A 26463-nucleotide genomic window follows, 5' to 3' on the forward strand; every position below is an offset into this window, starting at 1 on the left:
GCCCCCATCATTGTGCTGTTGTTTTTAAACACTTCTCACTTTATGGCATCAGAAGATGCTCCAGGTTCATCTTATCTTTCCTGTCCCAGAGTTAGCCATTTATCTGAGGAGTCATGGTTCCTTTATTGGAGAATGTTATTAAGGAACCAAGAGCTGGGCGCTACATGTGCTCTAGATACTAAGGTGTTATTGCTTCTAGGTCCTGTCAGCTACATGGTGCTGCTATGAACATTGGGGTTCTTGTATCTTTTCATTTTATTTATTTTTTTTCTGTGTTGGGTCTTTGTTGCTGCACACAGGCTTTCTCTAGTTGCTGCGAGCAGGGGCTACTCTTCATTGCGGTGTGTGGGCTTCTCATTGCAGTGGCTTTTCATTGCGGAGCACGGGCTCTAGGTGCGCGGGCTTCAGTAGTTGTGTGCAGGCTCAGTAGTTGTGGCACATGGGCTCTAGAGCACAGGCTCAGTAGTTGTGGTGCACGGGCTTAGTTGCTCTGCAGCATGTGGGAACTTCCCAGACCAGGGATCGAACCCATGTCCCCTGCATTGACAGGTGGACTCTTAACCACTGCGCCACCAGGGAAGTCCCGCTTGTATCTTTTCAAATTAGATTTTTCTCCGGATATATGCCCAGGATTCCTGGATCATATGGCAACTCTAGTTTTTTAAGGAACCTCCATACTGTTTTCCATAGTGGCTGCACTGATTTACATTCCCACCAACAATGTAGGAGGGTTCCCTTTTCTCCACACACTCTCCAGCATTTGTTATTTGTAGACTTTTTAATGATGGCCATTCTGACTGGTGGGAAGTGATACCTCATTGTAGTTTTGATTTGCATTTCTCTGATAATTAGTGATGTCAAGCATCTTCATGTGCTTATTGGCCATCTGTATGTCTTCTTTAGAGAAATGTCTTTTTTTTGGCGGGGGGGCCCTCACCGCTGTGGCCTCTCCCGCCACGGAGCACAGGCTCCGGATGTGCAGGCTCAGCAACCATGGCTCACGGGCCCAGCCACTCCGCGGCATGTGGGATCCTCCCGGACCGGGGCACGAACCCGCGTCCCCTGCACCAGCAGGCAGACTCCCAACCACTGCACCACCAGGGGAGCCCTAGAGAAATGTCTTATCTAGGTCTTCTACCCAGTTTTTGATTGGGTTGTTTGTTTTTTTGACACTGAATTGTACAAGCTGTTTGTATATTTTAGAAATTAAGCCCTTGTCCATAGCATCATTTGCAAATATTTTTTCCTATTCTGTAGGTTGCCTTTTCGTTTTGTTTATGGTTTCCTTTGTTATGCAAAAGCTTAAAAGTTTGATTAGGTCCCATTTTAATTTATTTTTATTTTTTATTTTTTTTTGCGGTATGCGGGCCTCTCACTGTTGTGGCCTCTCCCGTTGCGGAGCGCAGGCTCTGGATGTGCAGGCTCCAGCTGCTCCGTGACATGTGGGATCTTCCCGGGTCTGGGGCACGAACCTGTGTCCCCTGCATCGGCAGGTGGACTCTCAACTGCGCCACCAGGGAAGCCCATAGGTCCCATTTAAAAATTTTTGCTTCTATTTCTATTGCCTTGGGAGACTGACCTAAGAAAACACTGCTATGATTTATGAACATTCCATTTTTAATACTCAACATGTCTTAGTCTATGGTCTTTGTTTATTCTCTTTCATTTAGAATATTGCTTGAGGCTGTTGTCTTTTATAGTAGATGCTGTATGACTGATTATTTTTACCCTATGAGCTCACAGAAGAGGATGGGAATTTTGTATCAGCTGGTGGTAGAAGGGAGAAGCCAAGCCCAGGCCCTACTGTACTAATGAATTGAAGGAAAGTAGAGAAGTCCTCAAGGCACAGAGCCTATGAGTTAGAATCTGGACTTCACCAGAATGGCAGATGGTAGAACTTCCTCTTCTTCCCCTCAGTTGTAAATCTCCAGAGAACTCCAGGAGCTAATGGTTACAGTATGTTGGCCACCCCAGGAGAGTTTTTTTGCCAGCCTATGGCACAACCCCTACTCCCATGGCACTCTACCCTTTTCTACACCGGGCTTCCATTTCTTGCCCCTGTATAGTAGGGCCCAATCATGATCTGTTCATCCAGTGGACTCTTCATATTTAGTTTCTGACATCCCTAACCTCCCTCTTATTTGTGTGTATAATATCTCCCGGGCTGAGTTAGAGGAAGATGAGTAAATAACCTATGCTATTTACTTATCTTGTCAGAAGACTAGTCATTTAACTCATACCCTTTTTATGGCTTTACAGCTTTTATGAACTGAACTCTGCTAGACATTGGGGATACGTGATGAACAAGACACAGTCTAGCCCTCTCATGTTTACCACCCTCAGATTTCTTTCTGGACATGCTGGTTTGTTTCAGTCCTTTGGCGTCTAGGTCTCTGCACATTCTGTTTCCCTTTCCCATTCCGTCTTCCTTTTCCACTTTGTCTACTTTGAGATCTCAGCTCAGGCAGCACTTCAGCAGAGAAGCCACTCTCCCTGACTGAGCACCCATTTTATGTGTCATACCATGACTTACCGCGGAGCTGAATAGCCCCATGCCGTGTTACAGTCCTTTGAAAGATATTATTCACCAGTTTTTAGAGGTTTACTTCACTCCCATATAGCCAAGCAGCCTCAATTCTACTGACAGCTGACTAAAGAGCCTCAACTGGTAAATATTAGATCAGTGTGTCATAAGGTACCCAATATAGAGTAAGGCCATAGGCATATCCTACTTTTTAACAATACCCCAGTAAGTAAGGATAATAACAGTGCTGGTTTGGTTTTGTTTAATTTTGAAAAGAAAAATCATGGAAACAAAGCTGTTGGGTTTCCAAATCATTTGCTGGTGGACTCTAAAGATATAACGGTGCCTAACTATTTGAAACTAAATTTAGCTTCAAAGTGTTATATGAAAATAATGGAATTGCAGAGGATTTGTTGTTCAAATTTGAGACATCTTCTAACTAAAATGTGTGTGGCCTTTTAAACGTTTTTTGATAATCTGTAAGTGTCTTTATGTTGAAGAAAATTTTTGAAACATCTTTCTAAATTATAACTTGTAGAACCTCTCTTATAGAAGTCATTGCACTGAAAAGTAGGTGCCGGGATAAAACTTATAACCAGATTTAAATGGATAATTTTAACATGTTTACTATGGATCTCTATAAAAGTGAATAATCTTTGATTCTATGGTTTTGTCATTTTAGGATATTTATGTAAATACACTTCAGGACATAGAATGTGGAGAATATTTACTGCATGTTGACCATGGGCCAAAACTGCTAAATTCATTCTATACATCTCTTAATCCTCTCAACAGTCCTATAAGGTACATGCTGTTATTTGCCCAAGGTCACACAGCTGGTCCAGGAACTATGGTGGTGGTCACTGAATCTGACTTCAAAGCTAGTGATTGGTTTGAGGCTTTCATGTATAGTTCCCTTCCAACTAATTCTCATAAATAGCTTCAATCATCAACCTGATTCAGCCAACAGAGACTCCTGGGTGCTATAAGAGGAAGTATGAAGTACATGGAGACTCCTTTTATTTTATTTATTTATTTATTGGCCGCGCTGTGTGGCATGTAGGATCTTAGTTCCCAAACCAGGGATCGAACCTGTGCCCCCTGCATTAGAAGCTCAGGGTCTTAACCATTGAACTGCCAGGGAAGTCCCTAATGGAGACTCCTTTTAAAAGCAAGGGTAAAGGCTGTCTGTATATGTTCGTGTATGTTAATAGCAAAAGGAAGCTTCCTCAAGCTACAGCAATAGTGGCCAAGGTGCCGATGGCTTGAAACAAGGTATGTGGCATTTGTTATGTGTAAGAGACTAGAAGCAAGAAGAGAAGCATTTCAGTAGTCCCTGAAAGATGTCACACATCCCCACCCCTCGCTTTGCTCTTTAGTAGGACTTATCATATTTTATTAAAATTCTCCGGTGCCTGTGCTACTAAACTATGGGCTCAATGAGAGGGTCAGAATAAGAATTTCAAGACATTTAAAAATTCCTCAAGAATTTATGTTTTTAGAGGATGGGAGTTGGATTCTCTTTTCTGTTTCACATACATAGTGGAATATACCTGCTAAATTAGGGACATAAAGACCTTAATAGATAAACCATTATATAAAAATATAACATTATTCCTAGATTATTTTAAGAATACATCGAAAATATTTGCAATTACTTGATCTCAATAAAAGTTAAATATTATCCCAACATGCTAAAATGGCATTTACTAAAATTGCTGAGAGTCAGGATTCCAAATCTGGTAAAATGTATCTTATTCTGAAAGCCTGTGTGATGCTTAATAGGGAAACCCTAGAACTGTTCCGATTAAAACAGAAACCTTTGTTCAAAGGTACTATCAAAAACAAAGAGGTATGAGAAGAAAATGTATAAATGGGGAAAAAGGTAAAAATCAGTTGTAGATAATAAGTTTTCTTAAATGCTGTGTCATCTGAAAATAGTACATTAAAGTAGCAAGTAATCAGTTTGAAGATAAACTGGAAGGAAGACAAAACTAGGAATCATTAAGACATGTATAAGTTATATATGAAAAATATTAAAATGACAAAAATGAGACCTTAAATGGAAGTCATACCATGTCCAATAAATCTCAACATAATAATTCTAAAGAAAAGTATAAGTTTATTAAAATTTCATTAAAAATAACAGGATAATTTTGGAAGTAGGTTGATTCTAACATTCATATGGGAAAACCATAATATTAAGAATTATTATGAATAATATAATATTAGAACTAGAGTCATAAAGGAAAACTAGCTCTACCAGATGTTAAAATAATAAGACAGGGTGGGGACTTCCTTGGCAGTCCAAGGGTTTGATCCCTGGTCGGGGAACTAAAATCCTGCATGCTGCATGGTACAGCCAAAAAAAAAAGGGTGGTACTGGCACCTGAGTAGACTACTCGATGAATGGAACAATTAAGGGAATACAAAAATAGATCCTGAAACAAAAAGTTCAAGAAGAAAACAAGATATCTATAATTGTGTAGCTTTGCCTTCTACGTGAAAAAAACAAAATGAATACTTAAAAAGACTGGATGCTGTCTAGATTTTTAAAAATTTTTTATGGAAAAACAATCAATAAAATGTTTGCCAAGAGTTAATTTTTCTTTAATACAGTCCCTATAAATTAAGAGGTAAAAGCTCAACAACCCGATAGGTAATGGCAAAAGATATAAACAGTTAAGTGATGCTTAACCCTAGTTAATGCAAGTAAAATCCATAGCTTAAATTCCATTTTCTAGCAATCAGATTTACAAATAGAATTTGATGTTATCAAAGGAATAATTAGTTCCAATTAGAATTCCAATATTTATGTTTATTAGAACACAGTTATGCTCGTTTATTGACCAATCGTGGCTGCTTTTGCACAAGTGCAGAGTACTTCTGACAGACTATGGGCTTTGAAGCCTAAAATGCCATTTGACACTACAGAAATTTTGCCTGACCACTGTGCTAGAACAGCACAATATAATTAAAAGTTCTGCAACAACAAATTTTCTCCAAGCTGTCCACTAGTTAACTATAGATAGTAAGATTGAGAAAGTGAGTGTAGATTATGACTGTTGTACAGCGACAGCATAGGTTTAGAAAATGAGGGGTTTATTTTAAACTGCACATAGACTTTGACATGTATAGGGTAATATGTACATAAACTTTTGATTTTTGGCCACACCATGTGTGCAGGATCTTAGTTCCCCCACCAGGGATCGAACCTGTGCTCACTGCAGTGGAAGTGCCGCGTCTTAACCACTGGGCCACCAGGGAGTTCTTGTACCTAAACTTTTAATGCTTTGAATAGCAGAAAATAGGAAAATAAGACTTTGGTGTGTCACCACATTATAAACCACCTTAAAACTTAGTAGTTCAGGGGCTTCCCTGGTGGCGCAGTGGTTGAGAGTCCGCCTGCCGATGCAGGGGACATGGGTTCGTGCCCCAGTCCGGGAAGATCCCACATGCCATGGAGCGGCTGGGCCCGTGAGCCATGGCCGCTGAGCCTGCGCATCTGGAGCCTGTGCTCCGCAAAGGGAGAAGCCATGGCAGTGAGAGGCCTGCATACTGCAAAAAACAGAATCCACCTGTCTATGCAGGGGACACGGGTTCCATCCCTGGTCCAGGAAGATAGATCACACCGCAGCTAGGGAAAGCCTGCCTTCAGCAACGAAGACCCAATGCAGCCAAAAATTTTTTTGAAAAAAGAAAAGAAATCTAATTTAAAAAAAACTTAGTTCAAACAAGTATTAAAATTCTGTGGTTTAATTGGGCTCTGCTGGGTGGTTGTGTTGTTACACATGGATTTGGCTGGGGCTACTGCCATCTGGAGGCTTCGCTTTAGCTGGCAGATGCCACTGGCTGTCACCTGGGAGCTCAGCTGGGGCTGTTGACTGAAGCACCTTGATTCTATTGATGTGGTCTCACAGCATGGCACTTGACTTCCAAGTGGATGAAAGTAGATCTTAAAATCACTTCTGTGTTCTATTGTTAAAAGCCAATTACAGGGCCCTTACAGAGGGCAGGTAAGGGGGAAATTGATGCTACTGTTTCATAAGTGCGGAAAAGGATTATTTGTGGCAATCTTTAATTCACCACAAGCGTATATGTGTGTGTGTGTGTGTGTGTATAAATGTTTATGTTTATAGGAAATCCTTAAGATATACAAATGGTTGATAGTGGTTGCCTTTATGTAAGGGTGTAGTGGTTGGTGAAACTCTTTGTTGTGTGCTTTGAATTTTATTATATGTATTCCTTATTCAAAAACTTTAAAAAAAATTTATTCATTTATTTTTGCCCTTGCTGCTACATGGCTTGTGGAATCTCCCTGACCAGGGATCGAACCCAGGACCCCTGCAGTGGAAGTGTGCAGTCCTAACCACTGGACCACCAGGGAGTTCCCCCCAAACCCTTTTTTATACCCACTTCCCCTCCCTTGCCACTGCTAAAAAAGAGCTACTGTTTAACAGTTTTCTGGTTTTTTGTTTTTGTTTTTGCGTTACACGGGCCTCTCACTGTTGTAGCCTCTCCCGTTGCAGAGCACAGGCTCAGCGGCCATGGCTCACAGGCCCAGCCACTCCACGGCATGTGGGATCTTCCCAGACCTGGGCACGAACCCGTGTCCCCTGCATCGGCAGGCGGACTCTCAACCACTGTGCCACCAGGGAAGCCCAGTTTTCTGTTTTTAAATAGCCTAAAGTATTGAAATGGCCTGGTTCCAGGGCATTAAATCTATTTTAAAAGTAGATGGTGGACTGCCAGGAGATTCTGAGACCACAGCTTTGCTGAAGGCAATCCAATATAATGCTTTAAAGCTCTGGGTTTGGATTTATTTAGAACAGAGTTCAAATCCTGGCTTTGTCGCTCTTTAGCTATATGACCTTAGACAAGCTTTCTTAATCTCTTATGTAAAATAAGAGTAATGGTACTTTACTCTCAGAATTATGCATTATTAGCTTAGTAGTGTCAAAATATATGTCCTCAATCAATATGACTCTTCTGCTCAAAACTTTTAAAGGTATTCATTATTAGCTCAAATGTAGACTGTATCCTGGTGTTTAAAGCCTTATTCCAAACTTGTCACTTAGACCTTTCAAAGTCTCAGCAGAAATACTTGCTTCGTAGCCTCGTTATCATCCCTGGTGTACCACACCCACTGCCAAGAAACCCAAATGTGAATAGAGCTCTTGATCCAGCTCTTCTCATAGCTAGGCCCACCTTGAGGCCAGACTCCTTGTCCAATCTTCATCAGACTGGGATCCTCAAGAGCTGGTAATTTGTCTTATCCATCATTATATACCCACCCTTGTACACTGTCTTTCATGAAACTGGCATTTGATGACTGAAATATTGTATCAGTTTGATTTCCAGTGTGTCTTTTTGCTGTTGACCCACTCAGCAGATCCTCAATAAATAATTACTCAATTGAAAAAGTCTGCCTTTCCTTCTTTGTATGACCACCAGATTGCATTAACAGCCTGTACAAAAGCATGGTTAAGTGCATATCTGAACTAAGCATGCATTCATGTTTCTGTCTCCAGAGAAGCAGAGCCTCTTTTTTTCATCTAAGATTTGGGGAGAACATAAAGTAAAGTCTTATCTAAAATCAGTTGGAATCAAAGACTCACAGAGTAGAAGGTAGATCTGGTTTCAAGTGAAGGGAGGACCCAAGATTCACTGAACATTTAGGATCCCCCAAAATTTCATTCCAAAGGTAACTATTTAGTGGGCTTAAGCCTTACTTATTCAGGGGAACCCCAGTTCTTGATGTATTCTACCAAATGCCCTCAAAGCCTGTAGAAAATCATGCAACATAATGGAGATGTGGGATTACAGTTTCACTCTTCACAGAGGCTATTTAAAAATTATCCTTCATGCAACTCTAGCCCTTTCCACAGATGGCTTAGTCACCGAAAATTGAAGTCACCTGACTATAATTCCTAATGACAACTCGGCACCATCCTCTCCATGCCGCCTGTTACAGTAAAGACATGTCTCCTTTCTTCAGATCCCATCCTTTGAGTAGTGTCCAATATGAATTATCCCTTCTCATCCTGTTTTTTTTTCAACCAATCCTTTTTCCTAAGATAACTCTTCTGCAAACATTTTAATTATGCCCAAAATTCTCCCATAGTAAAACAAAAATCTTCCCCAACCCTGCTTTCTCCTCTCTTCATAGCCACTTTTTCTGCATTTGGTAGTTTCCCTCTTACAGCTTTCCATACACTCAGCACCTCCCGTCTGACTTCCTCTCCCACTTTACTGGAAGTCCACGTTGCTAAATCTTTTTTAGATGTTTTTAGTCCTAGTCTTGACCTCTCGGTAGCATTTGACCCTGTTGATCATTTTGGCCTTTAAGTACTTTGGCTGGGCTGTCAAGGCAGTACAATTTCTCTGCCTCCCCTCCTCTTCGCTTTTTTCGCCTACCTCTACTCACTTGGTCTCCTTTGCCATTCAACTCTACTTGATTGTAAGATTTGCTTTTTGTCCCAAACGATCTCTTCAACATTCTACAGGTCTCTGCTCTTCTCCATCTTTGCCCCCTCCACTATCTTCACAGTGGACCCAGAATGATTTTTCAAAGACACGAATCTGAGTTAGCATTCTCAAGATTTTTAAAATTTCAGGGCTATTAATCTGACTTGTATTCACTAATTTACCTCAGGTGTCAGTTGACTGCCTGTCCCTCTGTGTTTAAACTTGAAACCCCAGGGAAATGGCCCTTTCCTCCGGCCTTATCTATACAATTTCTCGGGATTTCCACATGTGCTATATACTCCTTTGCTCATGGGGTACTTGAAGAGTGTTCTACGTTCAAATTCACCAAATGGCTGCGGTCTTTTCAATAGTTGTCTTTCTCCTCAATGACCCTCTGCATGAAATATCTGAAATCAAAAAACACTCAAAATGGTATCTGTCCCCACTTCCTGGCCCTAACTACGACCCTTCAGCAAATTATCAGAGAATACCAGAGAGGATAGAAATTAGGTCTAGGCCAGGGATTCCTGCGACTCGCTTCTAACTCATACTCTTAAGTTTTGCACCAAGCAATATGGGGGGAGTCGAGAAAAATCCTTTGTCGGGAATGGGACTCGAACTTGTAAGCTACGGCTCTCCATTTCCCGCCATAAGCGGGCTACAGGATTAGAGAACAACGACCGCCGCTAAGAGCGCGAGCGACGTGCGCGCGCTGAGTAGGGGGAGGGGCAGAAAGGGACCGAGGTGGGTGGGGCGAGCTCTCGCGAGAGTGGGTTTGTTCTTCGGCTGCAGCCGCTGCTGCCACCTCTTACAGCGCCGTTGCTGCGGGGGATTGTGGGAGTCTCAGCGTCCCGCTCGCTTGGAGAGAGGTGCCTCTTTTCCCTCTCCCTCTCCTTAAGGTAGGCGAGAAGCGGGTAAGAATCGGGGTGGGGTGGCCGGGGGCTCTCTGCGTCCGCCGGGAGGAGGCAGCGACGGCGACAGGGACCGCGGGGAGCCGGCGGCGCGCCTTTCTTGCTCGCTCCCGCTCGCTCGCTCTGCCTCCCTCCGCGCTGCGTATGTGAGCCGCCTGATCGGCGGCCGCCATGTTAGGAGCGCAGTGGCGGCGCAACCAGCCTTCTCGGGCGGCGGAGGTGAGCGGCCCCGGAGGGAGACCCGCGGCCAGGCAAGGGCCCAGGGTGCGGCGGGAGAGTCGGGGGCGCAGAGGGCAGCCGATCGGCCGAGCTTCCTGCGTCCTGGGCTTGCTGTGGGCGGGGGCGGGACGACGAGTCCGTTACACGCGGACTGCGGCGCTGAGGGGAAGGGAAGAGCGCTCGAGGCCTGAGGTACCGACTAATCATAGGGGCCCTGTCGTTTGGGGAGGATAGTTAAGATAGGGCCAGCCCCAGATATATTTGCTTTTTTTCCCCTTTTTGCGCCTGAAAATATGCTCCAAAATGGAGGATTTCGTAGACTCTGAAAAGCCTAGCCGTTTGAGCGGCGTTTTTTTCCTGGTGTCGCGGCCTTCGCTCCTTTCCTCGCCCATCGTTTCATAGCGCCCCCTAAGACTCCCCTGTCCCCTGCCCACACACAGGCGCGCGCGATTTTAGCCGGACCTCAGAAACAATTCCCCCCACCCGCCATCGCGTAAAAATGGCCGATAAATGAAACGTTAACGCTTGTTTATCGTATTGCGTCGTGGATAAAGCCTTCTTCAGTGCGCTGCGAGGTAGGAGATTTGTTGTTTAGAGAGTCACCTCACATTCCTTTTACTCTTTATTAAAATACTATCAGTCTAGGGTTCTCTAGAGAGGATGGCGTGGTGTGGGGACCTTCCGGTTTCCAGACAAAGGGTTTAGAGTACACCCTGGTGTAGTCGCGGCATCGTTGTTCTTTTCGTTGCCGGCGCTGTGCCATGTTCTGTGTTCTACAGGGACTTTTCCCGTTTACGGCGGAGCAATATCTCCTAGGTGTTTATCCTGCTCTGTGGCCCCATTCTGTGGCATAGGCTTATTGGATCAGTTACAGTTTTCCAGCCAGATATTTCTAGAACAGTTATGGCGATTCCGAAATTCTAGTCTTTCAAGCGCGCTGGAATAGTGTGCGAATCGTTGATTTCCCAGGTCGTAGTCATAAGATTTTGCATTGATGCTGCGTTCTGCGTGAACAGAGCTTGGTTTAATATTTTAGATAGTCGACAAAACAGTTTTCTCCCAGGTAAATTTAAACAGCTGTACTCTGCGGGCAAAAATTATATTTTAGGTAATTTTCATACATGTTCAAAATAAAATTTCCTTTTAAAAATCTAAATGGTTCAGTCACCTACGGAGTCTCTCGACATAATTGTTTCACGTTAGTAGTATTGTGAAAATCAGGAAGGCGGGGAGGACAGATTTTTGTTGCAAAAAACGCTGTGTGACTTTTACACTTAACTAAACTTAAAATTAAACACGATTGAAGTACTACATGAAGGTTCTTCTGGTTGATTATGTAAATAAGACTTGGAAAAGTGATCGTTAGCCAGAAGCGTTTGTGTTGAAAGTGCCTTAAATTGGCATTTCTTCCTTTTCACGTTTTATGTTGATAACGTTAGCGTATACTTACCCAGAGAGGAAGTTTTCACATTATCATCTTTACACCATCTCCTCAGCTTTGTGTAAGTGGAGTTGCTTTTACGTAGCATTTTGAGCTAATTAATTCAGAAGGATTTAACCACCCTTGACCTTAAAACATTGTGTATGTTAAAGGAGTCTTTAAACATACTAATTCTACTAATGCTTTTAGGGAAGTGTAAACGCCAAATATTATTACAAGTCAATGATATTTAAACAAATTTTAACAACTGAAGAATGCAAAGAAAATGTCTTACATAATTTAAGAAATAACAAGTAGTTCAAATTCCTAATTTTACAGAAGAGAGAATTAAACCCCAAGGAAGTCGTTATGTAGTTAACCAATGGCAGTGATGCCAGTGTGTTCTAGAACGCTTGCATTTTGATTGGATACTTGATTCAGGCTCTGCATGTTTTAATAAATAGGCTTAAAAATGGAAGAACTATACTTACAGGAAGTTATCCTGTAAATAAGGGAATAATGTGTCAAAGATTGGTGTACATAAATGTTAGTGTTGGTTATTAAGCATATTAAAAATCCAGAAGATAAAACATTTGGAGATCTACTAATTGTAGTGTGACCATCAAGTGGTAATCTATACAGCAATTTAGAAGTGTTTTAAGAGAAGAGTAGTGATGGGAAAGTTATAATGGAATATAGTACTCATTGGGAAGAAAGTGTAATAAAACCCCACTAATACCAAATTTGATGATTTTTTTGTTGTTGTTTCAAGGAACATGTAAATAAGCATAAAAATAGAGATACACTCAAAATTTTGGCTCTGGATGTTGGTGTTGTGGGTCATTTGTATTTCCTTCTTTTTTTTTCTGAAGTATCCTCAAGACGTTATAGTTACTTTTGTAATGAGAAAAAATGAAACATTTTTTGTAAATGCTAGAACTGCTGAAAAGACCAGAATCTCATGTTTTGTTTTTTTAATGATCTCATGTATTTTTGAGGGGAATTGAGATAGAAATGAGCCAGCTTCTTGAAATCAAGTGCAGAGTGTTCAAAAGTGACAGAAAGAAGCGCTTGTGTAAGATACTCTTGTTATTATGTGTGTACAAACAGAAATCTGAAGACATTGTTATGTAAACTTATTATTAAGACTAATAATTAGATTATGATATGAACTGCAGCCATTAGCTGTTTTTAAATGATCAAAACTAGAAAATTGGGTAATGATCTGTTAGGTGGTGTTCTTAGCAGATCTTCTAATTAAAAGTCTGTGCTTTGTTTTTATATACCTCTCTTAGTTAGAATTGCATTAAAATTGTACCACACTGTGACAACAGGTTCTAAGTATATTTGACTGACTTAAGGTTTGGGATGGACAATACTTGAATTCATTGTGGGTGAGGTAGAAGGGTTGTAGACAGTGTAGTTTTGCAATTTTTTATATATGTCGTTATTCCAGGGTTAACACTGTCCAGGAGATTGCTTTAATTTAAAATTCCTAGGTATGTAGTGGGTCTTCTCATTGGACCATTAGGATCAAGGGTTGTGACATGCTTGTTAAAAGGTTTATAGGTAGAAAAGCTGTTTAGTGGATAAAGGTAGAGTAGAGAGAAGCCAGTGGATTGAGAGGACTTTGGCTATGTAGCCTTTAAAGTACCTTAGCTTTTGACTCATCGCAGATGATATTGACTGTAAGCTTAAATATAAACTGTAATACAGTAGAAGTTATATGATAAATGCTGTTATCTTTCCTCACCTGAATATAATTTATTACTGTGGCAGGTCTGAATAGATGCAGTACCTTTGATGTGTTGCAGCCTCCATGTGATTTTCCAGTTGTAGGTCAAGCTCTAATGTCTGTATAAAAAAGGCTCAGGAGTTGCTGAAATTAAAATTTACATGAAGTAGCAATGAAAGCTTACGTACAATTCTTTTTTTTTTGTACAATTCTTTTTAATTAAAAATTTTTTTAACTTTAATTTTTTAACTATTAAAGATTTTAAAGCTATTCCAAAGAATAAGGCTAATTGATATAAAAATACTTGTTTTTTTTCTGGAAACTTTTTTAAAAATAGCAAATCTCTGCCTTCCTTTTGTAGAGTACCAATAGCCTGTGGTTGTTGGTACCTGTCAGAACATGTTAGTAGGAAAACAAAGAGGGTTCCCATGGTGGGGGGGGTGGGGTGATAGGTCTTCCCAGCTCTTGCTGTTGGATATGCTGCTGGATAAGAAGAGCTAAGGGGGGAAATGCCTACAGTTGTTGTCATAGTTAGCAGTAAATGCAAATATGGAAAGTAATCTGTTGATACTAGAGTCTCACTAGGATCTTTGATTTGTAGTTTACAGATTGTTAATGAAATAGACAACTTTCTGGTCTTTAAAGGTGTGTGTATGGTGTTTGGTTTTTTTTTTTCCTCTGTGGGAATTTCTGGGATATTAAACATCTCCCTTTGGTATAGTCACTGATAAAAGAGCTTATACCATATGTGAAAGTTTAAAGTCAAGTGTTAGAACACCTGAATCACACAGTAGGTGGGAAAGGAACAGTAATAGCAAAGATATAGAAACCTTTGTATTTAAAATATTCTTGGGACTTCTCTGGCGGTCCAGTGGTTAAGACTTTGCCTTCCAATGCAGGGGGTGCGGCTTCAGTCCCTGGTGGGGAAGCTAAGATCCCACGTGCCCCCCCCCCAGGGGCCAAAAAACCAAAACTTAAAACAGAAGCAATATTGTAACAAATTCAATAAAGACTTTAAAAATGGTTCACATCAAAAAGTAAAAAAAAATTTTCTAGCTGTGAAAAGATGTAGAACAACAGAACAATTTTAGTGCTTAGCTATGTTTCCTTGTGTAGGCTCTGATATTCTGGGAAAGCAGAATGGACGAGGGAACTTTACACTTAAGCATCAGGAAAACGAGAAATATTCATAACAGCGTTCTTGGTAATGACAGGAAATTGGAAACAGTCTAAATGTTCATCATCTGCAAAACAGATAAGTGTATGTGCCATAATGGTATCTATATTGCAATGAAAATGTAGGTGTAATTCATGTGTAAATCAGTTTTTAAAAGTAAGCGTTAATACATTTTAAGCCAATTTTTATAAAATTCAGAAATGCCAAACTGACACTTTTTAAAAAGATGTATGTCTATTAAGTGGTAAGACTTAAAAACAAGAGACTGCAGAAGGGGAGGAGGAATCACTGGAAATTGGTAGGTAGAAGGTATCATTAACGTTGTTTCTAAACTTCGGTGTTTATATAGACAGGTTTGTATAATGTATGATATAAAGGGGGTGGTGCTGGACCTTAAGAGAACTACTAATATTAAATGGAGAACGGAGAGACACATTCCAGCTAATAATTGTATTTGAATGTGGACTTCATGTGGTAAGTAGTAGGGAGTTGTGTGTGTGTGATTATTTACTTTTTATTTATTGGCTGCGTTGGGTCTTCGTTGCTGTGCGCGGGGCTTTCGGGGGCTACTCTTTGTTGCAGCTCGTGGGCTTCTCTCACCGTGGCTTCTCTTGTTGGGGAGCACGGGCTCTAGGTGCGCAGGCTCAGTAGTTGTCGCCTGCGGGCTTAGTTGCTCCGCGGCGTGAGTAGTATATTTTTGAAGAGAGTAAAATAATGAGTGATAGAAACCTGTGAACATGGATCCAATACACGGATGCCATCTGTAAGGCAAGAGGACAGAGTATCTCCAGTAAGGTTATGGCAGAGGAGATAGTTATGGACTGCATTTCTGAAGGATGAGAAGGTAATTTAAAGGTAGATTGGAAATAGAGAATGAAGAAGGAAGAGGTTTAATTTGTTTACTTTCACTAGAATCCATTTCTCTTCTTCAGTCTTATTTGTCTAGGTTACTGCCAGTCTTTAAATCTGGTCTTTTAAAGCAGACTTCTGTTTCAGGAACAAAGTTCAGATTTTAAATGACTTCAAATAGAAAGGAATGAGACATGATAGTATAGTTGATATATGAAATAGTGCAGTGAAAGTGAAAGGTGTTTATGTCTCTGGGCCAGTCCTTTTACTTCTAGTTTCTCATTGGTTGTGAAGATCAGATTGCATAAAGTAGATGATCACTATGGTGCTTACCATGTACCAAGTCTTATGAAGTGGGTGTTATTTTTAGTCCCATTTTACATATGGGGGAACAAACAGAGATGTTAAGTAATTTGCCCAAGGTCACACAGCTATTTTGTAGTAGAACTGGGATTCAAATCCAGGCATTTGGGCTCTAAAAATCTCAGTTTATATCAAATCAGAGAGTTGTACAAATGTTTGTGGAAACCAAGAGCAGTAGATCATAAAGTTGTGAGTGGAGGGGGGAAATCTTAAGAGGGCAGAATGGTGCCTTGAGAAAAACCAGATTTTGCTTTTAAGTAGAGAAGAGAGTTAGCCAAGTTACTGTCTTAGGTCAAATCAAGAGTCAGAATTGCCAGTTAAATGGAATAATTTTCTTTCCTGTAGTATGAATTTAATCAGTTTTCTCTATTGCTTAATCTGAAAATATTTAATGTCTAGTTGATAAAGTCACTAGGAAAAAAAATTTAAACCTAGGAAGAAGAAAAATGTTTCAAGTCTGAATAATAGGAATCCTTTCTGTGGATTACCATGAAGATTTCTATTTTAGCAGATGAAGGTACTGTGTTAGCGGAAGGATCAAGAAGTGGGCTAGAAGTTGAATCCAGGTCTGTGATTGGATTAACACCAACAGTCTTAAAGCATTTAAAAATAATACTTGTTTTTCAGCCTTCCTGGGCATGACACTTTATCTGGTTTTATCTTTATTGTGTGATGAGGCACATATTGCTTTATACAAAAATGAAATTAATAGAGCTGGATAAGCAACAAGGATATATGGTATAGCACAAGGAATAATAGCTGTTATCTTGTAATAACTAATAGTGGAGTATAATATGCAAAAATACTGAATCACTATGCTGTACACCTGAAACAAATATAGTGTTGTAAGTCAACTATACTTCAATTAAAAAAAGAATCTGGGACAGTATTTCCTAGGGGGTTTACTATTTAAATTAATTAGTAGCTTGTTTTTTAAAAAAAAAACTTGTAAGTCACTTAAAGGCATGCCATACTGAAATGAGATTATGACACTGAAGAACACAGACTAAAATAAAAGTTTTTTAAGTGGCTCAAGCTCAATATATAAAATTGAATAGTTCCTCAGATAACAATCTTTTTAAAAAATCAAACTCTTAAATGAAATACAAGTTATAAACATATATTGAGAAAACATATAGTGACATAAGCTAATGTGAAAATGAAAATTTACTTAATACTCTAAAATGGAAACTATGTTGATAAGTTATTTATAAAGCCATTATAAATTTAATAAATGAGAAACTTTAAAGAGTAATTAACCTAACCCTGTATTTTAATTGGAAATGAATCAGTTGCTTGCTTTAAAAGTTCTGACCAGAGTAGTCAATGCTTTAAATTACTAATAGTGAACTATCCCTGCCATCTGTTGGTGAAATGGTTAGGACATTTTTACTGTATTGGTATTGTTGGTTGCTACGTGTATTTGGCATATTTTCGCAAGAATAAGTTAAATCACAAGGATGTTTGACCTTGATAGAGCGTGGAAAATCTGAAATTTTCTTACACTCTTTTGTGTTTTTAATTCAGATGGGGAAAATACTGTAAGAAACGATTGTTTTTTAGCTGTTGTGTGTTAAATTTTTATGTGAGATTAAAGGGTTATTATAAGTGGATATTTCTTTCCTGAGTATCTCTACAGGCCTTTATGATTATACCATCTTCAGATTCGTTGTTTTTAAGAAGTGATTATTTCACACAATTGAAAACATAAAGATCCATATGATGGTATTAGATACTTTTAAAACATAGCATCTTTAAATATAGAAGCTGAAGTTTTTTTCTATAATGTCTTTTAAAAAACTAAATCTGCTTATGGTCATTTCACTTCCTGCTAAATAACCCTCTGAAAGAATGAATATGTAATAGGACTAATTGGTAGTCTTTATTTTACATAGGAAATTGAAATATGGAACATCTATTTGTTTTCTCCATGAACTTTCTGGATGTGTTAAGCTTTCATTTGTTTTCTGAAATATTTTAGTTTTCAATTTCTTTTAATTGTTGAAGAAAATAAATCCAATAAAGAGTATCATATAGTATTCATGGAATGTGGGGGTTGAATATTTTTAACTGAAGCTTATTTCTTAACCATACATACAGACACTTGTTCAGCTGTTGAAGGTGAAGCTAACATCTTTAGTAGCACTTATATCATGAACTAGGTTTAAGTTCCAGGTTAATAATTTAGAATTGTGTATTAAAATGAGCTTTAAATCTGTTCATTGAGAATTTGAATATCAGATTGTAGTTAATTGGCATTTGTAAAGCAAGCCTAATTAGTCGTTCTTTTTCTGATGTTTCCTGGTTGGGGGTGGGGTGGAGGTACTTTGTCTTTTGGAAGTGAAAGATTCTGCATTAATGGGCATTTAGAATTTATTGTATAAAGAATTTAAATGGGTAAATTGGATTTTGATATTACATTCTAGGTTAGTTATCTCAAAGGAGTTGTTTTCAAGCTTTATTAATCTCTATGAAAAGGCAAATTTATAATGATGGGGGAAAATACAGTAAAAGAAGCTAATCTTTTAAAAAATCTTGGTAACTTAGTAAACCTCTCAGTATTGTGCTAACTTTCATTAGGCAGTAGGTCTTGCTTAAAGGAGCCTTTTAAAGTGACTTGTTCGTCTTACGTTCACCATTGACCGAAGATCTAAAGGAACTTTTTGTAAATGTTCTTGCACCAGTGCTGTCTTGTCTGATTTCTCTTAATTTCTTTGTTCTAATAAAATATTTTTAAGAACTTTGTTTCAATCAAAAGTCTGACTTAAGTTCTTTTTCAGTAATGCTACTCTCATGTCTTTGTGTGGGACTGCATTTTAAGTTGAAATTCTGAGTCACAAAAATATTGTTATTCTTAAGAATTACAAGTTGTCATGGGATTTACATGGTTTGTCTTGCCCTTTTTCTTAGTTTTTCTGACATCCATTTTCTGTTTGTCTTAAGGTTATCACCTTTACCTTTACTTCTCTTAACCTTTCCTTTTTGCAGATCCATCATTTTCATATATGCTACAAAGAAAAATAATTGTGTATTGCAGCAATCATTTATTTCCCTTAAAATATGATCAATTTAAAAATTTTACATATGATCATAATGCTGCAGTATAGTTTCCCTAAGGGAAAGAATAGTTCTTTCAAAATACTGGCTTTTCAATAATACAAAGCTTTGGCTTTCAAATGAAGGGCAATGCTGCAATTAATAGTAACCTCGATACTTTAAAATTTTGATTTCGAAAAACCCTCTTAATGGTATTGATTTTTTTTTTTTTAAACAAAGTATACATAAAAACTTAGAGGGTCCTACCAAAGTTTACACAATATATCAACCGGCATTCTGTATGGCATTTAAAAGTCATATCAAAGGAACCTTCATCCAATAATGTACACTTAGTCTTGTCTTTATTAATCTGAAGGCCTAAGTAGTTTACATAATGGATCTCATCTAGAACTAGTTTCTTTAGTGTCTTTTCTCAAATTCGTCTTTCTTGGTGTGCAAAAACATCTTCTGTACTTCCAGTCACCTCTGATAGCATTTCTATGTCTTTTTAACTTTGTTACATCTTTTTGTAAAATCTAAAGTCTTGCCTGCAACTTTTTTTTATACTTCTTCTACCACTGTTTTCATCCAGTGTTTCCTTACTTTAATCTGTCATTGGTGGAATTGGTCCCATAATAGACTTGTAACTATTGAATATTGCCTGGTTTTTACATTAATAAAGTTTAATATTTTAAACTAACAGTACTTAGGGTATGGGTGATGAACTGTATAAAAGTTAACTGAGCAACGTCTCCTAGTAGAATTATGTAGCAAACAATTTAAGACTTATCAACCTCTGTATGTAATTGTGATTATAAAATTGTTTCATCAAGGACATTTATTGTGTATATCATTTAACTGATACTTTATGAGCTCACACAAATGCTTTCCAAATTCTTACGTAACAATTTCTGAGGTAAAATAACAATTTAAGAAAGAAAATGAAAATAATTTCATTATTTTCACGTCTTGGAGGAAACACATCTTGGAGGATCGCATTCAGAATTTAAATTTTCCAGGTGATTGGGCTATTCTTGTGAAAGAATCTGTGTTTACAGAAATCTGTGTAAGCAAGATCTCGTTTTCATTTTCACCTGTTTTGAGCTCTAGGGGTGCTGTGGCCCTGAGCATTAAGTGAATGTCAGTGGCTGCTACCTAGGGGAGTTTCACTTCTTTAAATCACCTATACTTCCTGTACCTGGGTTTTTTCTTGGGAGGTCTCCTATTTCTGTACTGAGCATATTTAGTTCTCCTTACCTTTTAAGATTAGAGATGAAATAAGCAACTGCCTGATACAGGATGGACAGTAAGAAGGCAGTTAGTTAATTATTTGGCTTAAATTTGTGCAGAAATCCTTAAACTGTAGGAAGTCACTTATTTTTCTTCACATCTGTCTTCACCTCAATTTGATTTTGCTGCATAAAGGTCTCAACTATTGTGTTTGATCTTAGATCTTATACTAGGTACTTGACACCTAAGCTTCGTTTACTTGTGATTTTACTTGGTTCTTTCTGGTAGTGTTAATAGGTCTCATTTTCTAAAACAATACAACTGATTCATCTTTGACTTGCTGACCTTGATTTTTTGTTTTTAGTCTTCTGGAACTTAAGCATCATACTATAGGGTGTATTTTTATTCTTCTAAAAGAAGAGACCCATCTATATTTTTATTGAAATTTTGATGTATTCAGACATCTAACCCTTCAATTGAAATGTTTTTAAATTCAGTATGAAATTCCCTTTAATAGTTAAACTTAAGCATGAAAGACTGCTTTTTAATTATCTACATGCAGGCTCTGCATACATCTGAAATCTGTTTAAGTTATGTAATTCCTTGTAAGTTTGAGATCTTAAATGTTTTTTTTTTTAATCAACATGATGCATAAGTTTTTTTTCTAAAAAAACGGCATCTACTTAAAGGGATTTATGACTAAAATTGCTTATTTTTCTACAGAGTTGTCTGCTGGTTCTCAGCTTGAAGAAGATTCTACAGTCCTTATTGATCCTTTTTCTTGGCGTTACCATTTTTTGAAGCAAAGTTAACCTAGTTTTCTAGTTTGAGCTTTCTTTTTGGCCATCTTCTAAAAAAATTTTTTTAAATCTATAAACTAGACAAGAGATAGTTCTACAATGTCCAAGTCATTCCAGCAGTCATCTCTCGGTAGGGACTCGCAGGGTCATGGGCGTGACCTGTCTGCAGCAGGAATAGGCCTTCTTGCTGCTGCTACCCAGTCTTTAAGTATGCCAGCATCTCTTGGAAGGATGAACCAGGGTACTGCACGCCTTGCTAGTTTAATGAATCTTGGAATGAGTTCTTCATTGAATCAACAAGGAGCTCATAGTGCACTGTCTTCTGCTAGTACTTCTTCCCATAATTTGCAGTCTATATTTAACATTGGAAGTAGAGGTCCGCTCCCTTTGTCTTCTCAACACCGTGGAGATGCAGACCAGGCCAGTAACATTTTGGCCAGCTTTGGTCTGTCTGCTAGAGACTTAGATGAACTGAGTCGTTATCCAGAGGACAAGATTACTCCTGAGAACTTGCCCCAAATCCTTCTACAGCTTAAAAGGAGGAGAACTGAAGAAGGCCCTACATTGAGTTATGGTAGAGATGGCAGATCTGCTACACGGGAGCCACCATACAGAGTACCTAGGGACGATTGGGAAGAAAAAAGGCACTTTAGAAGAGATAGTTTTGATGATCGTGGTCCTAGTCTCAACCCAGTGCTTGATTATGACCATGGAAGTCGTTCTCAAGAATCTGGTTATTATGACAGAATGGATTATGAAGATGACAGATTAAGAGATGGAGAAAGGTGTAGGGATGATTCTTTTTTTGGTGAGACCTCGCATAACTATCATAAATTTGACAGTGAGTATGAGAGAATGGGACGTGGTCCTGGCCCCTTACAAGAGAGATCTCTCTTTGAGAAAAAGAGGGGCGCTCCTCCAAGTAGCAATATTGAAGACTTCCATGGACTCTTACCGAAGGGTTATCCCCATCTGTGCTCTATATGTGATTTGCCAGTTCATTCTAATAAGGTGAGTTAATGCAACAGATACTTCTAATTTCTTTTACGTTGTAGTGCCTATTCTGTATTTACCTATATCTTTTACTCTAATTCTGTAGTCTGGTGACATTGAGTTGATCGAGAATTTTTATACTTTTGAGAACACTTACTTTATTTCGAAGGTAATTGTTTTTGAGCATTTTAAACCAGGGCTTTACATTAATACAATCTGCCTAGATTACTTCTGGCCACAAAGCTGTCATCCACTGGGATTATCTTGTTGGTTTTTGGCATCAATATGTTCTTCTTAATCGTATATTTAAGCAGGTTTTTTGTCTGCTTTGTTGAATTGTTTTAAGTATTTTTTTTTTTTTTTGCAGTCAATGTGCTCTGCCATTCAGGAAGCTAGATAATCAGCTCTCCATCTGTCTTAATTACTGATTCGTATGTAGTAAAGATGTATTCTTGAACAATTCTCTTTTTTTCCTTGTCTGTGGCTACAGGGAAAGAGTTAATGTAGAGCCCTGGTGTTTGTTTCAGTATATTTCATATTTTAGATTAGTTCATTCTTCCTTTTTTAATTTCCCTTTAACACAAACTCTCATGCTGTAACTGAAATTTTTTCATCATTTTTTTTCTCCTTTTCCACAACTTTCTTAAACATACTTCAAAACTCACTTTTTATTATCCCATATTGCATCTATCCCTTTAGAGACTTGGGAAAATCAACTACTGCAGTATCCTGCTCTGTGTTCCTCATAAGCATGTTCTTTTTCTGACTTAGGCTTAGACTTCTGGTATAGTCATTTGAGGAAAAAAAAAATCTAATCCTCCTTTGCTTTAATTATCACATCTGGCAAAATGGGAACTTTTTCAAAATGTCCTTTTAAATATATGGTCTTTTCTCTTTCAACGTTTTCAATGCTAATCATTCGCACTGTTTTTTTCCCCCCCAAAATACAGTGCAGTTGACTTAAAGTCAACATCATAGCACTCCACTAGCTTGATCTATAATCTGACCATCCATTTTTCCTGATGTGCTGTACTTAACTGCAACATGTTGCTGCCATGAAACTGATTTGATGGTTACTGTTACAGGGTTTTTTCTTCACAGTAACATTTGGAAGGGTCATTTTCTTTTCATAGCTATCCCTTTTAAATGCATTTTTAAGTGAGTGTTGATTTTTGAGCAAACTATATCATATAGGTCATTAGAGATTTTGTTTTTGATCTTTTTAAAAGTATTACCAATCAATCCCTTTTCTGTGTTTGGATCTCAATATTTTTGTCTCAGATAACTAAGAGAAGAGACTTCTTATATTATTTGAATTTACAGAGTACTTTGAAAAATATCTTTAAGAATAATTACTAGCTAAATATGTGTATGTATTCCTTATAATACAAAAATCTTTTGAGTTAATGCATCAATAATTTATACACGGAATATTTTAATCTTTAATCCATGTCAAAATAAATTCAAATGCTAAATTTACGTTCATAGATTAATTTTCATTTAAGACAGAACCACAAACTCATAAAAGTTAGGGAATTGTATTTCATAGGTGTTTTGGTGTTTTCCTTTTTCAGATTTGTTGGATACACTAAGTATATCATGGACTTTAGTTTTTGTTCAGTACCAGACTTCAAGTTTTAGGTCTGGTATGAATTGATTTAATGAAAAGGTCCATTAAACTTTGGTGGTTCAAAATATTTTCTGTTACTTCTTGCCTGTTTGCAGAAATGGCAATACGAGAAATATTCTCAGATAGGTTCTCTAAACTCTAAGACTTAAAGATAGCTAGTTACAGTGTCTCAAAGTGATTGTAAGGGACTTAAAATCTTTTCTACTAGAGTTATCATAAATCAAAAGCTGTTGTTGGAAGTCTCCTTTTCCTGACTTGGAGCAGTAATTTAACCTTGCTGCTTAACACATGGGAAAACAGTTCAAATAAAGGAACACAAAAGAAAACCAAGAAGGACTTTAATCAGAAAAAAGTTTCTATTTTTATATATGATTATATTTTTCTCTCCAAATGTTGCTACCTTCTAGTTCCTTAACAGTTATATTAATAAATAATGATAGTAAATGGACCTAAATTGACAAAAGAATATTTTTGAATATTTGAAACTTCGAACTCAAGAGTAAGACACCTTACCTAGTGCAAGAGGTACTTTTAACCTGTAAAAATGCATGTACCCTAGCTAGTTTGGGTATTTTATCACAAATTTAGAAACAGTTAAGAATTACTTTAGAGGCCCTTTGATTGATTTACAAAATTTATGGTATTTGTAAATTGTACCAATTTTAAGAAGTTTTAGCACCTGGATTCTCTTAATGTATTTTAGTTTCCTTAACATAGCTAATGTTTTCTGGATATCTTCATTATGGAAAAAATAAATACTTTTAGTAGGGATCTTTTTAATTTATAGCTGATGTAGAATCAATGAGTTTAGAGGAAGTGGATAATGAAAATTTTTTTTAACATTTAATCCTGCTCTCTGGTATTGCTGCATAACTTGGAAAATCTGTTCTTTTCACTTAGTAACGTTAAATAGACTACATGATCAAAACTTCTTCTTACTATGAAATAAGAAACTTTTAGGTGAAAAACATCTAATTTGTCATCATTATTTTTGATATATTAAGTAACTTTTAGTGATGGTGTTGCTTTTATTTCTTTCTAGGTCATTGTAGAACATCAAGTTGCTTTTCTACACAGCCTCGAACTTGCCTCAAAATTCCTTTCACTTAAAGAAAACTGGCCACTACAGCCCTTTCACTGTCTTGTCACTTGAGTTCATATTTTCCTTTCAGTATTCTAGAAGCCCTTAAGTTATTCTTTATTCTGCCATTCCACACGTGCTTCTCCAAATTATCTTTTCTTTATATAATTTAGGTATCTCAGAGACATGAAGGTGAATGTAGTTTTTCCTGCAGAACTTCTGAATTCAAAAAGTGAATCCTTACTCTTTATTAATCTGATGTGAGAGTTACCTCCATGTAGAATACAAGGATATAGGTTTTTTAAAAAACCCCTTTGGCTCTTAATCCTCACCTTAGACCAAACAGTAAAAGATCAGGTGTGGTAGTGCAGATTAGTAATGGGTGGGTTTGGGAGGTATATAACTGATTCTTTGATCTTGGCTTTCCTTCTAGTACTTTGTAAGACCAGCCATACTTTCACAAGTTTGAACCTTTAAAGATCATGGGGGATTGGATATAAATAACTTCTGATCAACTAGATATCCTTTCCATCTCCTATTAATTAGAAGCATGCTTAATTAATAGGGTAACTTTTGCTCCTCTCCCAACACACTACTTCTCAAGGATATTTTAAATCTGAACATTTTTCGTTAAGAAAATTCTAAGTTAACGTATTTGTTTAATCCCGCTTCTGAATTTTGTGAACTTTACCTATGGCGCCTCTTGGTTACAGCCATTTTAAAAGTGGCCTCCAACAAGTCAGTGGTCTGTTGCTTTGCAAGTAGAAATGTTTTATATCCCAAATAATCTGGTTGTAGAGCCAGCTGGAGAGATCTCTTCCAGTTCCTTACTTATTAGCCATTATTTTAAAAAGACAATCCAGCTTTGAGAGATAGTTCCCCAAGTTCTTAGAAGTACCATTCTGTTTGAATGTGTTCCATTTTACCTCTTTCACAGTTTTAGTTAATTTTAGTAGGGCATAGAAATGTGTGTAAACTCTCAAAATGTAAGTTAGTTTTAAAAAATTAGATCCCATTTATAAAATAACTTTTTGAAAAGTTTCAGAATGGTGTCTCTTGTAATTTGGTTCCTTATTTTAGTTCAGCTCTAAGTGAGACTCCCTTTTTAAAACATTGCCTGACCATGTTTTTATATTCCAAATATAATATATTAGGTAGTGTGGGTGTTGGAAAAGTTGCCTTATTTTGTGGGGATTTGTGAAACAATAATACTTGTAAAGCAGGAAGTGTAAAACAAGATAGCTTTCTTTATAAGCAATGTAATAATAGTTGCTTTTCTTTCTTTTTAATTAAAATTTTTTTTATTGTTAGCACTTCCTATGTGCCTGGCAATGTTGTGATAAACAGGTTACCTTTATTAATTCATTACTTTTCACAAAATCCTAGGAGAATATTGAATCAAAGTGAATTTAAATAACTTATACGAAGGATTCACATCTAGTAAGTGGCACCTTGGGAACTGAATGTAGGCAGTCTGGCAGCAAAGCCTACTTTTCCTAACTCTTTCTTATATTGCCTAAAATGTTAATCATTTACATGTGGATTTTTAACTAAAGAAAGGAAAGTTTATTTGCATAAAATAGGAAACAATTAATACCTTCAAATTTAAAATAATCACACAGGAGCAAATACTGAAGAAATAAAATGTTTTCCTCCCTAAAATTTAGAAATGGACACTCCTAAAATTTGCTTCTCTGTTTTGGGGAAATATAATGGGAGCTTAGTTTTTTGATAAATGGGAGCATTTTCTAGAAAAGTCACTCCTTTTGAATCAACTTAGCTTGCAACATACCTCAAAGGCTGAATAAAATTAAAGATACTATTTTTAACTAATTATTCACATTTATAGTATATCTTTTCTAAAGTGATATAACCATGGATATTTTATCATATTTAGAGTTCTATAAAAGCAATTCTAATGATACGTAAATAAAAATTCAGTTTCGTCCACAGCAGAAATTAATATGCCTACTGATCCTCAAGGTCAGTTACTACTCTTGATCTTTATTAACTCTATATCTTTTCCC

At 37.5% G+C, this 26463-nt stretch overlaps 1 protein-coding gene across 17 annotated transcripts in view; it reads left to right on the top strand.

Annotated features, from left to right (window-relative positions):
- The window catches only part of MATR3 (matrin 3), a 47797-nt gene that overhangs the window by 8088 nt on the left and 13246 nt on the right, over nt 1–26463 (top strand). For 3 of the 17 annotated variants that reach the window (XM_059061360.2, XM_067031735.1, XM_067031738.1), the window contains exon 5: nt 20656–21743. The exons of 1 other annotated variant lie outside the window; for it this stretch is intronic. In XM_059061360.2, coding sequence (XP_058917343.1) covers nt 20832–21743 — 912 coding nt within the window. In that variant the 5' untranslated portion in view covers nt 20656–20831. Of the gene's footprint in view, nt 1–9706; nt 10155–20655; nt 21744–26463 lie in introns of those variants that run through there. 13 more of the 17 variants (XM_067031734.1, XM_067031737.1, XM_067031740.1 and 10 more) reach the window with 11 other exon arrangements.

Source organism: Kogia breviceps, chromosome 4 (genome assembly GCF_026419965.1).
Source record: "Kogia breviceps isolate mKogBre1 chromosome 4, mKogBre1 haplotype 1, whole genome shotgun sequence".
In the NCBI taxonomy this organism is placed as follows: domain Eukaryota; kingdom Metazoa; phylum Chordata; class Mammalia; order Artiodactyla; family Physeteridae; genus Kogia; species Kogia breviceps.